The 16,625-nt window shown below is 36.8% G+C and overlaps 2 protein-coding genes across 3 annotated transcripts in view; both read left to right on the top strand.

The window, feature by feature from the left end:
* The window catches only part of LOC127850455 (mitochondrial fission regulator 2-like), a 30,041-nt gene extending 14,019 nt beyond the window's left edge, over positions 1-16,022 (top strand). For both annotated transcript variants that reach the window (XM_052383490.1, XM_052383491.1), the window contains exons 7-9: positions 1,676-1,794; positions 12,334-12,514; positions 14,844-16,022. In XM_052383490.1, coding sequence (XP_052239450.1) covers positions 1,676-1,794; positions 12,334-12,514; positions 14,844-14,939 — 396 coding nt within the window. In that variant the 3' untranslated portion in view covers positions 14,940-16,022. The remainder of the gene's footprint in view (positions 1-1,675; positions 1,795-12,333; positions 12,515-14,843) is intronic.
* Positions 4,097-8,929, top strand: LOC127850453 (uncharacterized). Its single transcript, XM_052383489.1, has 3 exons — positions 4,097-4,588; positions 5,507-6,474; positions 7,015-8,929. Exons 1-3 carry the CDS (start codon positions 4,254-4,256, stop codon positions 7,365-7,367), a joined length of 1,656 nt encoding a protein of 551 aa, XP_052239449.1. The 5' UTR covers positions 4,097-4,253; the 3' UTR covers positions 7,368-8,929.
* Positions 16,023-16,625: the final 603 nt, after the last annotated feature.

The following is a 16,625-nucleotide window of genomic DNA, read 5'->3' as shown; positions in this document are numbered from 1 at the left end:
TGGTCCCTGATTAGCCTGTGCGTACCTCACAAACATACATTAAATACATATGTGGTCCCTGATTAGCCTGTGCTTACTGCACACACATGCATTAAACACACATGTGGTCCCTGATTAGCCTGTACGTACTGCACACACATGCATTAAATACATATGTGGTCCCTGATTAGCCTGTGCTTACTGCACACACATGCATTAAATACATATGTGGTCCCTGATTAGCCTGTGCGTACTGCACACACATGTATTAAATACATATGTAGTCCCTGATTAGCCTGTGCTTACTGCACACACATGCATTAAACACACATGTGGTCCCTGATAAGCCTGTGTGTACCTCACAAACATGCATTAAATACATATGTGGTCCCTGATTAGCCTGTGCTTACTGCACACACATGCATTATATACATATGCAGGGGTTCTGAAATATGCTGTCCGAGTTGTCCGAGTCGTCAATTTACCCTTCCGGGCAAGCAGTTTTTGAAAGCTGGCTTGTCCGGGGACAAGTAAAATTTCCGTGGTAAAATTTGTTTCGAGAACGAAACTTCAATATTTTACGAAAATAAAAAACGAAGTTTATATAAATAGCTTATGATTAATCTGCGGACTAGCACACTTTTTTAACTGGAGGTATGTTATTTTCCGATAATAATTATTTAATGTGGTAAACCAGTCCACGTGTATATATAGCAACAGCCAATCACGCATGAGAAAACAATTTTAATCAGGGACCTATGTCCCTGTTTTAATAGAGAAACCAGAACACATGTGTAAAGCAACAGCCAATCACGCATAAGAATTTTAAGATAACACTTTTCGTACATTGCAAATGGCCGCATACATGTTCTAACGACCTGCATTCGATTTTTATATAATAAAACCACTTCAACGTCTAGCCATGACGCTAATCAGACCAATGATAAAATCAGTTCGGCGTCGGAAAAGAAGAGAAAAGCCAAGTATGAATATGATAAACACATGACGCCAAGCGGAAACGAGAATTTTTTGAGTCTTGGCTAATTGATTTTCCTTGGCTTGAAACGTTGCCGATGTGTGTAAATGTAAACTTCGTAAAGAGTTTCCTTTATAAGCGGATAATTATATACTTATAATTAACGGAGATTATTTTATTTCAAGTGAATTGTCTAGTCATGTTGAGATTATTAAATATCCGAGATGGTATCGTGTTCGAACTTGTTGGCGCTCTCAAATGTTAAGCTACTTTTTATATTGGTAATATTTGGAGTTCCAAAGAATTTAGCCCACATAAAAAGTATCTCTAAATTCTTTGCGCGTCTTATAAATAAGACTAGTATCATGTGTGACTTAAACGTGATCTTATTATATGCACATCTTGCTTGTATTTTTTGTTCAATATCTAGTTAACAATGTTTATAATTTTAAATAGAAGTTATTAAAAGTGTATGCTTGTATTATTTGCTTAATTAGTAATGACCTTTTCCTTTATCTATCTTAAAAGTACGGACAAGTACTTCTTTGGTACGGACAAGTGAATTTGTGGGTCCAACTTGTCCGTGGACAATTAGACTCTTAAAATATTTCAGAACCCCTGATATGTGGTCCCTGATTAGCCTGTGCATACTGCGCACACATGCATTTAACACTTTTTTCCCAGAGACAGACTCATCAATTTGCATTGTATATTACCTAGAACAAGGACATGTTGTCGTCTGCTGGGACAGGAAGTGCTGACAGCAAGACGTCTGGTCCCCTGTCCATGACAGACGTCCTCAAGGGGCTGGGAACCGTAAAATTGAAGGCCATACAGAGGTAGGTGATCAAACATGAAGGGTGACAGATCTTGTAAACAATCTGGGGTGGTAACAAATGCATATTTAAAATCTAAGCATTTGAGAAAGGTTACCAAAAATTGCTTGAGATGGTTTTGAAAATGAAAATAACACAATTACAAGTTTTGAAAAAAATATTCAAGCTCCAGCTTATTTTCATATTTGAATTATAATTTCTCCACTTAAATAAGGAGATGACCTAGTATTGTGCAAGGTTATTTGTAAGATGTTATACATACTCAATTAGTTCCCAAATTACTTTTCTCTTCATTTTAATACAAGCAAAGACTGAACATTTTGTTTTATTTATGAAGAAAGAGAGCCAACTGCAAAAGGGAGTCTTTTGTCTTTCTTATGCATGAAATTAGGCTTATAAACATTGAAAAAATGTGTGCACATCATAGTAATGATTAAGCATATACAATGCAGTCTCAGCCAAACATTGCTGGACCGACGGTCATGTCCTGTAAAATTTTGTAAGGTCCGGCATGTCGGTCAAATTTACAGGACCGATTGTCTGGTAAAAAAAAGAGAACAAATTCGTTGGTTTGTATAGGTTTGTTTACGGCTCTCAAAGTTTTCTGAGGTGCAAAAATAGCGATAGCGTCTTTATACACGTGCTTTTCCGTACCAGCGCTCTTTCTGCTGACAGAATTTTCCGAGGGCACCTGATAAGTCCATTTGTGTGCATCTTACAAATGCTGTGCAGGACGGACCAAATCCATGACGGCCTAGTCGTTTAAGAAGATAATCATAAATCAGATACATGTATCAATTTGTGTGGTTGTAATAGCAATAGTAATGTATAATAATGATCATTGTCATTCGAACCATTATTACCTTGGCTGTCAGTGTCCATGCATGAAAAAGGCTTGTCGTCATTAATTGAGGCCGTCATCGGATTAGACCGTATTGACTAGACTCATATATCTGACAAGCGCTAAGCGTAGCTTAGGTAAACAAGTATTAGCTACTTTCGTTTTTCATCATTTGGCACATTTGTTCACCATCATTGCACGGTGTGTCATGCGAAAGAATTACGTAGATACAGGGCTCAACATTAACCTAAAAACCAACTTGCCCTGCCGGGCAAGTCCTTAGAAAATCTACCTGCCCTGAACGTAAAGCCATTTGCCCAAACATGAAATATCACATTAACTGTTAACCTCATATTATTTAATAAAGATCAAAATGATACACCACAAAACCTTTTTTATTTTTGAACATTTAACAAAATGATTACAGCAATTTAAGTCTAATTAAAGTCTAAATTATATGCTTTGTTCTTTTTTGCACTTGCCCGAGCGGATAACTAGATTATAAGGTAACTTGCCCGACCCATCTTTTACTTGCCATGGGCAATAGGACAACCGTTAATGTTGAGCCCTGTAGATATCTTCAAGGTCAAGGTCACACTTGGAGTTCAAAAGTAAAAAATGGCCATAAATGAGCTTGCCCGGGCCATTACTATGTCATTCATTGTGAGATTTTAACATGACTCTGTACATTAATTTTGTTCACAGTAATTGGACAGCGTATCATGCCAAAGAATTCAAGAGTTCAAAGGTCAAAATGGCCATAAATTGTAATGGCATAATAATTCTTAAAAATTGCCGTAAATTAGCTTCTCTTGTTATGTGAAGACAGCATGCAAAATATTTCCACAAGTGACCTATTGAAACTTATATAGACAGCCTTTTTGCAGGTTATACAACCAGCTGCTTGCTAAATAAGATTTAACAAAATATATGGCTTTAATATATAAATATACATTCTGTGTTGAAATATTTTTAATGATCAAAACTTAGTCATAATAATGTGCCTAGAAATGAAATATTTAAGTTTCATATAGTACTATTATTCTTCTGAAATCCACCTTCTCTGATAAGTTTAGTTCGTTTGTCTAAGGTGAGCGCCTTAGGGTTTATGGTCCTCATATTTGTAATTATAATGTAACTAATTCTCTTCATTTAAGAACTTTTTTTTAAATTTCTGGCTGCTTTTACAATAAACATTCAAACACTAGCTTTAAACCCAATATTGGCCTGTTAACAAATTTAAGTAGTCCACAGATAAACGTGTTTATTCAAGTGCAATCAAGATTGCTTTATCAATTTAAAATATTCCTTGAGTTGAGATACGTCCTCTTTGTATGCACACATAAACCAGTTGTCACTGCTGTGGGCCGGTATGGTTTAATCTTACTGTACGAGGCACATGACTGGTGACATTAATGCTTTGTATGCTGGAGATATAAACTTGCCAACAAACTTTAAGTTGGTATTTATTTGACTCTTTTTAGCTGAACATTACGTTTTTATAGACATTGGACGAAATCTAGATTGGTGTGTTTAGTTTAGTAATCAATGAGCCTTAGTATACCTTATTATTTGAGTTAAATCAAAGATCTTGAGATAAAAAGCTTCAGTGGTATACAAAATGGAGACCTTTTCGCAATCCACCATTGAAAAAGGATCTGACATGATCCAAGACTTCTTGTGTTCGACCTGCGAAGAGGAGAAACTGGAAGAATCGGCTGATTATTATTGCGAATCTTGCTTGAAGTTTTACTGCGGAAAATGTATTCACTTGCACGGCCAGTTGTTTAAGAAACATTCTCCTCATGGAAGAAGTGATATGAAGAAATGGCCAGTTGCCAAGAAGGTGGAAGATTTCCTTTTTAAATGTGATGTTCATAAGGAAGAAAATTTGGCAATGTTTTGCAAAGACCATAGCCAGCTGTGCTGCAATAATTGTGCTTTCCTGAACCACAGGTATTTTATCATTTGTTTCGTAAAAAAAATTAGGAGAAAACATAAAGAAGTAAAGCGTCAGCTGCTGGAGCAGTATTGCATTCTAATTAAATACAATTAGTTGGTCCTTTATTTTAGGAGAAAAGGCGTATGGCTTTTAACTAGTTTGAAATAAACTTGAAAACTTATCAAAAAATCAAGTTAATTATATAATTAAAAATAGTGTTATTTTTATAAACAGCCATTTGGTGTGCAATTAATATAGTAATTAACTGTCTTTTAAGCAGGATATTTTTGTAGTCTAATCAGGGATTAAAATAGATTTTGAAAATGACATTTTCAGGTGTGAATTTATATTTTCAGGAGTTAAACTATTTAGATTTATTTTGTCTCTGTTTATTTGTCAAATGCCCTGCAAATGTTGTATTGCATAAACTTAATTGAAATACAAGAAAAACCACAATATTATGATAACAAATATATTTTTTGGAGTTAGCTTCTTGAAAACATTTGTGTCAAAATGATGCAAAGGAGATTATTTGTAAGAGTCAAAAGTATGAAAATAGCAAATTCTGCTTCAATTGAAATCCCTGCTGATAAATTCAAAACTTGGTTTTAGATTACGAACATGTTAATATACGCTTCAGCTGAGTTAGAGGTAAACCATACCACTTACCAGTAAGATGGCCCTGCTTTAACTGGTGAAATGATAAACTTAAAGCCTTAAAGCGTCTTGAATACTTATCAAACAAAGAGATAATAGTAGCCGTGATGTTTTGATAAGTTAATATATGGTAAGAAATAAATAATTAAAAGAAATAATTAATAAAATACATAATTATAGATAATTGATGTTTTTTAACCTAGACATTAAATTACAACTTATGCATCATTTATTTATTTTTTTATTTCATTAAAACTGAATCTGTTTTCTTACAGGCAATGTAAAACGGTGATGCTTTTATCAGACTTGGTAAAAAATACCTCCACAGACCTCAAACAAGTATCAGTTACTATCCAAACTACTCTGGCAGAACTGAAGAAGCTTCAAGACAAACAGGAGGCTAGCATTAACTCTGTGCAAAGTTCATATGATGAGCAGTTACACAAGATACAGGAAACTCGGCAAAAAATACTAGCAGCTTTCGACATGCTTGAAAAAAAGACACTGCAGGAAATGAAAGATACACTGACCAAACTGCAAGCCCCTCTTAAAAGTGATGTCGACAAATGTTCCACTCTTCGAGATAAATTGAAACAACTTGGAGACGCTATCCAGGACATAAGTGAGAAAAGCAAACTAGAACTATCTTTTATAGCCAGCATTAAATGCAAGGACAAAATACAGCAGTTTGAAAACTATCAAAAGACGAACTTTGTTCAAGTAAAATCTTCAATAACTTTCCATCCTAATAGTGAAATAATGCAGTACCTTTCCCAGTTGTCAGGTCTTGGGAAGATTGAACATGCAGACCAAGTAATGGAGATTGATGGAAAGTCTGAGTATGATGTACGCGTACAGGGTGATTCAACTCGCATTATCAGAGACGTATGTGTTCTCCCTAGTGGACAAGTCCTTGTTGTAGACTTTGATAATAAGAAAGTCAAGCTGTTGAACAAGCAGTACCAGCTGGTGAGTCACTGTAGTGTATCTGATGTGCCATGGTGCATATGTCAGATCACACCAAGTGAGGTTGGTGTTACTGTCGGTTCCGAGGTCCAGTTTATCAAAGTCAACAACAACCAGCTGGTGAATGACAGAAAGCTCAAGTTTCAACATTTCTGTTACAGTATTGCCTTCCACCAGGGAGAACTGTTTTTAACTTCTAATACTGTGCTGTTCATGTACTCCCTGGATGGTAAACTAATCAGTAAACTTCACGAGGATAACTCAAATAAATGGACAGGTGAGAACCATGGCGATTTTATCACTTTTAACAAGAACATATTATTATAACATCAAGAAATTCCCAGTTCTGCAGTATTACTCATACAAACAGTTTTTAATATATATTGACTGTCACTTCATGACAGGTCTGTGGAAAGAAAGTGCATGGCTGTGAAAAACAGTTTTTGACCTATTCTTTATATTTCTTTGTTATCAAATAAACATACAAGTGTAATATGGTATGTAATAAAACTTGTTTCTATATATATTATATACAATGATTTGTCTTTCATTCTTGCAAACAACAAACAAACAAGAATACAAAAACAACACTTCATTTATGTGATTATAATTTTAACAGGGTTCTTTTGTAACTGGTTAAACAGTACTAGACATGAAAATTTCATGATTATTTGTTTTTTCTTCATTGTTGTCCTTAAGTAAAAGTTACAAACACAACTTAATTCATAATTTTTACACATACATGTATACAGTATGTGTTTGTGATTTTCATTCAAAATTATGCCAAAAGATTGTAATCATGTTTTCTGTTTTGCAGTAGCGCACTGTGCATTGAGCCCGACAGGTGACAACTTGTATGTCACAAACTCCCCTGAGCACAAGCTCCTCACCCTGGCCAGGGATGGATCAGTCCTTGCCACCTTCATGGACCCTGAATTGAAATGGCCAATAGGTGTACATGTGACACCTGCAGGCCAGGTGCTGGTATGTGGATATACCTCCAGCACTATCCTACAGGTGGACATTAAGGGTAGTCGGAAGCTGGCCACTCTGGCTACACAGAGGGATGGGCTTCAGAACCCATACTCAGTCTGCTACAACAGCCACACTGACTCCGTTATTGTGGGACAGTCTGTTAACGACAAGATCCTGGTGTACAAAATGAAATAGCTTGTCATTCTTGTATCTTATTTGTGTAATCATGAGTTATAAACATTAAAATAAATATAGCTGTTAGTCAGTAAGTGCTATGTAACAAATATATTATATGTTTATTGTGAAGTAATTAGTGATATAAATGACCATAGCCGTTTGTGTAATAGTTTTATGTTACAATTAATCAATTATTTTGAAATGTGGATACTTATATTTTCTAAAAATCATGTAATCACTCTTGATTTTTTTGAATGTGATTTATTAGATGTGTATCAATGAGTTGATTGATTTATTTGCTCTTTCAAGTGGCTTCAGTAGAATTTTGTCAATGGAAGACTAATTGATGGATAATAATAGCCTTTATGTTGTCATTAACAGATAGTTTTCACATTAAAACTAATTTTAAATACATTGTTGTTTTTGAAGAGTTTGTATGATTGTTTTTGATCACTTGGCATTTGCTTTGCTTCTCATAATTGTGTACCTAGTGTCTAGATGATATATAGAGTAAGAGAATAACAGGTAACTGACTGTTCATATTGTTATTTATTTTATGCTTTCCGGTGGTTTATAGAGAAATATCAGTGAAATAAAATTGGTATTCCACAGTTTTAAACAGTGAAAAATATCGGTTTACTGTGAAATGACGTCATTTTTTGGACGAAATGATGTCATTAATCCAGCGAAATTATGCAGTTAAACTTATTTACAATGAAAATAAACGTTGAAAAAAGCATCAAATAAAAAGAAAATTTGTTGGATTTAATGGAATATTGACTTTATTTCACTCGGGATCATAGAAAATATATTTTTTCACTTGTGGCTTCGCCACTCATAAAAAAATTTGTTTTCTCTGATCACACATGAAATAAAATTGATATTCCACCGAATCCAACAAATATCCTCTATATATCAGGCGAAGCTGATAATAAAATAGCAGCAAGGCTAAGACAGTATATTTTTTTTTCTGTTTATCATACCTTTACGTCTCCATTTTAAAAGAAACAAGAAAATATTATTGCTACGATGCTGCATTTTTAAGTGGGATGAGTACGATTTGTGACGTTGACTTGTTAATAATGACTTCACGAGCATTTGCGTTAAATACTTGTAACATATGTGCTTTGCTGTGTTAGTTAATTTATGTGTCTAAATATATTATATGTTGGTGTCACATTGTTTGTTTTGATGAATCTAATTTTATTATGCCTCTCTTCGAAGAAGAAGGGGTATATTGTTTTGCTGGCTGTCTGTTCGTAGACCAGTCTGAATGTCGGTAGACCAGTTCGTTTCCGATCAATAACTCGTCAGAAATGACCGATTGTCTTGATACTTCACATGTGCATTGGCCTTGGACTAGGGCTGTCACGATATGCCGTGAGCGTACCGCGGTATATCGTGGTACGGCAACACTGTATCGCGGTACGTACCGCGATATTTTACAGAATATGTATCTGTGAAGAAAACAGCAGAATAACAAGTTTAACAAACTTTATTAAACTTAATAATCAGAAAACACTGGTATCATAGTATGACTAGAAACTGTAAAATAAACTGTAATAAACTTGATAGAAGTAGTCATTGTTATTGTTATTCGCGTCTTTTTCTAAAATGTCCGCCAGGTTGTTGACAATAGCTGTGACTACGATCTGTGTAAATCGAACGCTTCAAGGGCATGTTTAAAATGCGGAGTCAGCAGGCCCAGTATTGAAAATCCGTAGCGTTCTGACTCTTCCTCGACTTATTCAGAATCTTAAGATAACATGATTCGGAAGTGCCATGCTTTGAACGATCGATATACTAAAGAAAGAAAATAAGAAATATAATAAACATCTTTTGGATAATTATGAACTTATTTGCAAAGGAAATCTGTCCCAAATTCCAAAAAAGGTACGGACCCATACATCGCCGTATTTTAAACGTGAAAGTTAAACATCTACCAGTGGAAGCGCTTACTTGACCTGGATATTAACGGATTATTAATTTAGCCCTTTTGCATCGCTTTTACAGTTTTCAAAACGATATCTATATCAAAATAATTATGTAATGTATTTATATCTGTGCTAATATAATAATATTTAAAAAACCGGTGCGGCAACGCCGTACCGCGGTGCGATTTTTTTCACGACATGCACCGCGATATACCGGTGAATCGTGACAGCCCTACCTTGGACAGAAGATGACCTCTATTGAAGTTGGGGTCACTAGGTCAAATGTCAAGGTCATTATCTCACTAAGTGTGAAAATAGTTTCCGATCAATAACTCTTCAATAAATTGACCGATTGGCTTGATACTTCACATGTGCATTGACCTTGGACAGTAGATGAACCCTATTGAAATTAGGGTCACTAGGTCAAAAGGTCATGGTCACTATCACACTAAGTTTGAAAATCGTTTCCAATCAATTACTCGTCAACGAATTGACCGATTGGCTTGATACTTCACATGTGCATTGGCCTTGGACAGTAGATGACCCCTTTTGATATAGGGATCACTAGGTCAAAGGCAAAGGTCACTGTCACACTAAGTTAGAAAATCGTTTCCAATCAATTACTCATCAGCAAAATGACCGATTGGGTTGATACTTCACATGTGCATTGGCCTTGGATAGTAGATGAAGCCTATCAAAATTGGGATCACTAGGTCAAAGGTCAAGGTCACTATCACACTTAGTATGAAAATCTTTTCCGAACAATAACTTGTCAAGGAATTTATTGATTGGCTTGATACTTCACATGTGCATTGGCCTTGGACAGTAGATGACCCCTTTTGAAGTTGGGATCACTAGGTCAAAGGTCAAGGGCACTATCACACTTAGTGTGAAAATCTTTTCTGATCAACAACTTGTCAACGACAGATTGGCTTGATACTTTACATGTGCATTGGCCTTGGACAGTAGATTACCCCTATTGAAATTGAGGTCACTAGTTCAAAGGTTAAGGTCTTTAAAGTGGTTTCGGATCAATAACTTGTCAACGAATTGACCAATTGGCTTGAGTGCACTGGCTTTGGACATAAGATGACCCCTATTGAAATTTGGGTCACTAGGTCAAATGTCAAGGTCACTATCACACTAAGTGTGAAAATTGTTTCCGATCAATAACTCGTCAACGAATTGACCGATTTGCTTGATACTTCACGTGTGCATTGGCCTTGGGCAGTAGATGACCCCTATTGAAATTGGGGTCACTAGGCCAATGGTCTCTGTCACACTAAATGTGAAAATTGTTTCCGATCAGTAACTTACCAGGCAATTGCCTGATTGGTTTGATGCTTCACATGTGTATTGGCCTTGGACAGTAGATTACCCTTATTGAAATTGGGGTCACTAGGTCAAAGGTCAAGGTCACTGATACACATTAAGAATACAATCTTTTCTGATCAATAACACGTCAACTGATTCACCAATTGGCTTGATACTTACCATGTGAATTGGCTTTGGACAGTAGATGACCCCTATAGAAATTGGGGTCACTAGGTCAAGGTGACTGTCTAACTAAGTGTGAAATCGTTTCCCATCAATTACTTGTCAACTGATTCACCGATTGGCTTTATACTTCACATGTGCATTGGCCTTAGACAGTAGATGACCCCTATTGAAATTGGGGTCACTAGGTCAAGGTCACTGTTACACACTTAGTGTGAAATCTTTTCCGTTCAATAACTCGTCAACTGATTCACTGATTAGCTTGATACTTCTCATGTGCATTAACCTTGAACAGTAGATGACCCCTTATGAATTTGGGGTCACTAGGTCAAAGGTCATGGTCACTGGCACAATAAGTGGTAAAAGAGTTTCTGATCAATAACTTGTCAACCAATCTACCGATTGGCTTGATACTTCCCATGCACATTGGTCTTGGACAGTAGATGACCCCTATCAAAGTTGGGGTCACCAGGTTAAAAGTCAAGGTCACTGTCTCAATAAGTGTGAAAATTGTTTACGATCAATAACTCATCAACTAATCGACCGATTGGATTGATACTTCACATGTGCATTGGCCTTGGATAGTAGATGACCCCTATTGAAATTAGGGTCACTAGTTCTAAGCCCTGTTAGGGGGCATATATCTCCATCCGCGGAACACTTGTTATAATTAGAATTTGTTATTATTCTTAATAAATTAGATTTATCTTTCATGTAAGTGGTCATGTTAAAAGATGTTTCTATGTAAGCACAATGCTTGTCATATAAGTTAACAACCTAACCATGCCTTGTCAAAATTAAAAATTGCTTTTATGTAAGAATCGCTTCTCAAATATATATTTATGAACAAAAGAATTTCTCTTGCAATGTCTTATTGAGGCTAAACATAATGAGTTGTTATACAAATAGATCAATATTAGAAATGTCAAAGAAGTACCTAAAGAATTTGTTCTAATTTCAATTATTTAAATAGCAAAAGTCTTCGAATCACCTTTTGACTTTGAATAGTGATTGAATTAAGAAATATCAGCATGAGCCTTTAGCAGAGGTAGTGGTTGAGGGCATTGGTTTTTCCAGTCATTTGTTAATTGTCTGGGGGCTGTCTAATGGTAATATCAATATTTGTAAAACAAACATTTCAAAATAGTGGTGCATAAATTTTTTCTTTCATTTAGAATGTGCACATTTATAATTTAATTTGAAAGCATGTAATTGTTACAAAAAATAGCTCTGCATGGAAATAAAACATTGCCCGTGGCAAGAAACTTGATGCAAGCATGCTAGCAGTCTTAAACCGATTTTATTATAATGAGTTAATTAGGACATAAGAAGGTATCTAATTGGCAGGAATAAAATCTATGATAATCCTCACTGCCCTTACCTTAACTGTTTTGTGCACCATCTGCTTTTATGGAATTTTTTGTTATATAGGAAGTCTCTTCTAAAAGAAAATCAAGTGCAGAAAGTGTTGTCCTTGATAAGCCTGTGCAGACAGCTTAGGCTAATCTTGGACGACACTTTACGCCCGTGCTTTAAGCCCTGTTTTCCTGCAGGTCCCCGGGTGGCACCCCCTTGAAGACCAGCAAGCCCAAGCTGGCAGAGCAGTACGACCCGGCCAGCCTAATCACAGAGGCTCTCAAGAAGAAGTTTGCCAGCCGTATGCTGCACAGCCCACGGAGTCCGGACACAGACAAGGAGAATGACTATGATAGCCCAGACAGTCCCAGAGCACCGGTAAGTAGGGTCTGAACAGTCCAGACACAGACAAGGAGAATGACTATGATAGCCCAGACAGTCCCAGAGCACCAGTAAGTAGGGTCTGAACAGTCCAGACACAGACAAGGAGAATGACTATGATAGCCCAGACAGTCCCAGAGCACCGGTAAGTAGGGTCTGAACAGTCCAGACACAGACAAGGAGAATGACTATGATAGCCCAGACAGTCCCAGAGCACCAGTAAGTAGGGTCTGAACAGTCCAGACACAGACAAGGAGAATGACTATGATAGCCCAGACAGTCCCAGAGCACCAGTAAGTAGGGTCTGAACAGTCCAGACACAGACAAGGAGAATGACTATGATAGCCCAGACAGTCCCAGAGCATCAGTAAGTAGGGTCTGAACAGTCCAGACACAGACAAGGAGAATGACTATGATAGCCCAGACAGTCCCAGAGCATCAGTAAGTAGGGTCTGAACAGTCCAGACACAGACAAGGAGAATGACTATGATAGCCCAGACAGTCCCAGAGCACCGGTAAGTAGGGTCTGAACAGTCCAGACACAGACAAGGAGAATGACTATGATAGCCTAGACAGAACAGAGCACCTGTAAGTAGGGTCTGAACAGTCCAGACACAGACAAGGAGAATGACTATGATAGCCCGGACAGTCCCAGAGCACCGGTGAGTAGGGTCTGAACAGTCCAGACACAGACAAGGAGAATGGCTATGATAGCCCAGACAGTCCCAGAGCTCCAGTAAGTAGGGTCTGAACAGTCCAGACACAGACAAGGAAAATGACTATGATAGCCCAGACAGTCCCAGAGCTCCAGTAAGGAGGGTCGCATTTGTCATCATTTCGGCTGATTTTTTCCTTTTCAATGTCAAACTTATTTGGCAATTAGTTATTAACATTGCTGGGTCTATGTTCAAAGCAGAGTTCAATGGGACCCGTGTAAGGAGGTTTGGGCATTTCCTCCACTGAGGTGGTTCTTAAATCAATTCATACCACAGAGTGAGTCAGTCTGTGAAAGTGTTTTGTAGTTCTAGAGCTGCAGAACATTAGTCTGTAAGAATTCTGGCAGACGGCCCTAAGGCCCTGGCAAGTTGTGACATTACAGGCCTTTTCGGCCCTATGCCACGGGTCCGAATATCGGCCGCATTCCCAATGCAAATCTGGGCGGGGGGTTTTTCCAATTAAAAAAAATAATTCCCAATTCAAAAAAAAAATATTTTTTTTATACCTTAATATATAAGTTAACCTGATCCAGTGTTGAAAATAGAAAAATATTGCATAATTAAATTATCTGTTGCCTTGAATTTGTTTTAAAAACAGTAAAAAAAATGTTAAATTGATTATTTCAGACTTTCCTTATTTTCCCCAAAATCCAGCGTTTCGCGCAATTTTTTTCCCCTCAAAAAAGGCCAGGCCCTTTCCCCAAAATTAGATAAAAAACCTGCTCTTATCACACATGTTCATGATATTTTGTAAAATTTTGATACAATGTTATCAAAATAGTCGTTATTTACCAGTTAACGGCTTCTTTGAAATATAAGAAACACTATTAACATGCGATTATTTTTCCCAATTGAGTCAGTTTTGTGATTATTTATTTCCCAAAATGGGTTTTTTCACAACGCGAAATTCCCCAAATTCCAGTGTGGCGTTTTCCCAAAATAGAGCGGAAAAGACCTGCATTATGTAGGTGCCTTGTAATGCCCCAGAAAGACTCATTATATGTTAACCTATGATTGACTAGTCACTTTTATTAGCTCGGCTGTTTTCGGAGAACACCCAAGGTATTGTCATAGCCAGCTCGTCCAGCGTCTGCTGTCCGCGTCGTGCTAAAACCTTGACATTAGCTCTTAAATCAAAGTGCTTCCACCTACAACTTTGAAACTTCATATGTAGCTGCACCTTGATGAGTTCTATACGCCACACTCATTTTTGGGTCACTAGGTCAAAGGTCAAGGTCACTGTGACCTCTATTTTCTTCTGACAAACTTTCATTTATTCAAAACTGCACCCACAACTGAGCATTGGCACTCGCTATGCAGTGCTCTTGTTTTACCTCTTGCAATCTTAACTACAACCAACACAAGTGAATGTGAACGATCTATCAAAAATCTGCTCTAGATTTTATCCGTTCGTATTGATACATTTCCAATGGGAAATTTGGAATTGAAAATGATGCATAATTCAGACAAATTTACTGTAACTGTTACGAGCATTATTGCCTGAAATTTGACTGCTACTGTTGCAATTTCTGAAGAAGAAAAGACAAATACTGAGTTCATATTAAGGAGGGACATTCACTTACCAATGCATTAATATTTTGTGTTCTCAGTTTGGTCAACATGTGCTGAAGAAGACCAAGAAGAGGTCACTGCTGTTCCATGAGCGCCGTAACAGTGCCAGTCCACTCAGTGAGCGGAACCAGTGAGACATTGGGGGCTGAACAAGTGAGCCACGTTCTGGGAAAACAGGGCTTAATGCGTGTTTGTTAAGTATCTTCCAAGATTAGCCTGTGCAGCCTTCATAGGTTAATCAGGGATGACACTTTTAAAGGAGGATTATTCTAAGCAATAATCCAGTCTAGGTGGAAATTGTCCTCCCTGATTAGAATGGGACGACATTTTACACGCAGGCATTGAGCCTTGTTTTACCAGAGCGTGGCTGCAGTGATACTGTATACTCAAACCTGTGATCTGGCGTATACTTCTACATAACCTGTTGGCTGGAGAATCTGTGTACTAGACAGAAAGCCCAGGTCTGTAGGCCGAGAGCTGTCAGCCAAACTAGCCATACAACCCTCTCAGTTTGGGTTGCCACGATGGTTATTACCTAGAATGCTAATGCAATAACCATTTCTGTGTTGTTTTTCTAAATTTTTCCACGTCTTATTTTAAATAGGTTCCTTCTCTGTCTGTGTCTTTTTGCCATACCCTTTAACTGACACATCTAAAGCTCTTATTTCTCTTGAATTCGCTGATTCTATTGAAATGTTTAGTTAAGTTTCCAATAACGGCAATATGTACACTGTTCTATGTCAGTTTACTTGTTTGTTTAATTTAATTTCTTTAATTATAGGCATATGTTTGTGTTTTGAAAAGTGCCTGCTTGGTAAGCTTGTTATGTATAGTATTAATAATTGATTAAAAGCATTATAAAATAATGTTCATTAATAAAAAATTAACATATTTCTGTTTTTGAACTTATCACAAATTGTTAGTACAATTTTGATTGATCTAGATACAAAACTGTCTCAACACTCATTGAAGTGATTTAATATCCTTTACAATTACTGGAACTCTAAACATTTTAGTCATATGTCTTGTAATATACCTGTTGGACAAATATAAACACCACAGATGTGTATATGTTTGGAAATGGATTCATGTTGGGTCTTGTGATATTTGATGCGTTTTTATGTATTATTATTATTTGTACCATAGTTCCTTGCTCTTATGCAAACTGTATATTTGTATCAAAGCCTGTGTATAAATAAACATTACAGTCATTGCCATTGCTCTTTCCTGTTTCAGTTAGAGCAGGCATTGCTCAAAGTTTGCTTGAAATGGTAAGGCTTCGACATACACAAACAACATTTCAGTTCATCATTCTTACATTATATGATAGGCAGTTTTGCCACTCTTAAAATTAAGAGTATATTCAACGAAATTTACTTAACTTCCAGACACTGCTGAATAGGAGGAAATGTATATAAGCCGTGTTCTGGGATAACAGGACTGTATGCACGTGCGTTAAGTGATGTCCAATATAAGCCGTGTTCTGGGAAAGGATTTCTGCGTTGAATAAGACCAAGATCGTGAAACTCGCTGCACAATTGATGAAGATATGGCTGTTCAAAGCGATGCACCCCGTTTTGGGCTGATTTTGAGTTGCATACGTTGTTATATATATATTTGATAGTGAATTTTTTTTCCAGAAAAGTTAATTTTTCGTTATAATATGATTATTTATCATTCAAAATGATGTTTTCACTAATTAATATCGTAGTCACACGCTAACCACCTGTGGAACAAATAGCATTTATAGTTCAGATTGCGGTGTGCTTGTTGACCCTAATTACCAGCATTTTGATTTTGTTTTTATTCGGAGTAGCAGT

This window comes from Dreissena polymorpha, chromosome 11 (genome assembly GCF_020536995.1).
Source record: "Dreissena polymorpha isolate Duluth1 chromosome 11, UMN_Dpol_1.0, whole genome shotgun sequence".
NCBI classification, from domain to species: Eukaryota; Metazoa; Mollusca; class Bivalvia; order Myida; family Dreissenidae; genus Dreissena; species Dreissena polymorpha.
The sequence above is the reverse complement of the archived record's forward strand: the minus strand, read 5'-3'. Positions and strand labels throughout refer to the sequence as shown.

Bases quoted from the DNA above. Each gene is read 5' to 3' on its own strand.
- LOC127850453 (XM_052383489.1), top strand. From the start codon at position 4,254: ATGGAGACCTTTTCGCAATCCACCATTGAAAAAGGATCTGACATGATC. The intron at 4,589-5,506 runs GTATTTTATCAT...GTTTTCTTACAG, and splicing joins TGTGCTTTCCTGAACCACAG to GCAATGTAAAACGGTGATGC. The intron at 6,475-7,014 runs GTGAGAACCATG...TCTGTTTTGCAG, and splicing joins TAACTCAAATAAATGGACAG to TAGCGCACTGTGCATTGAGC.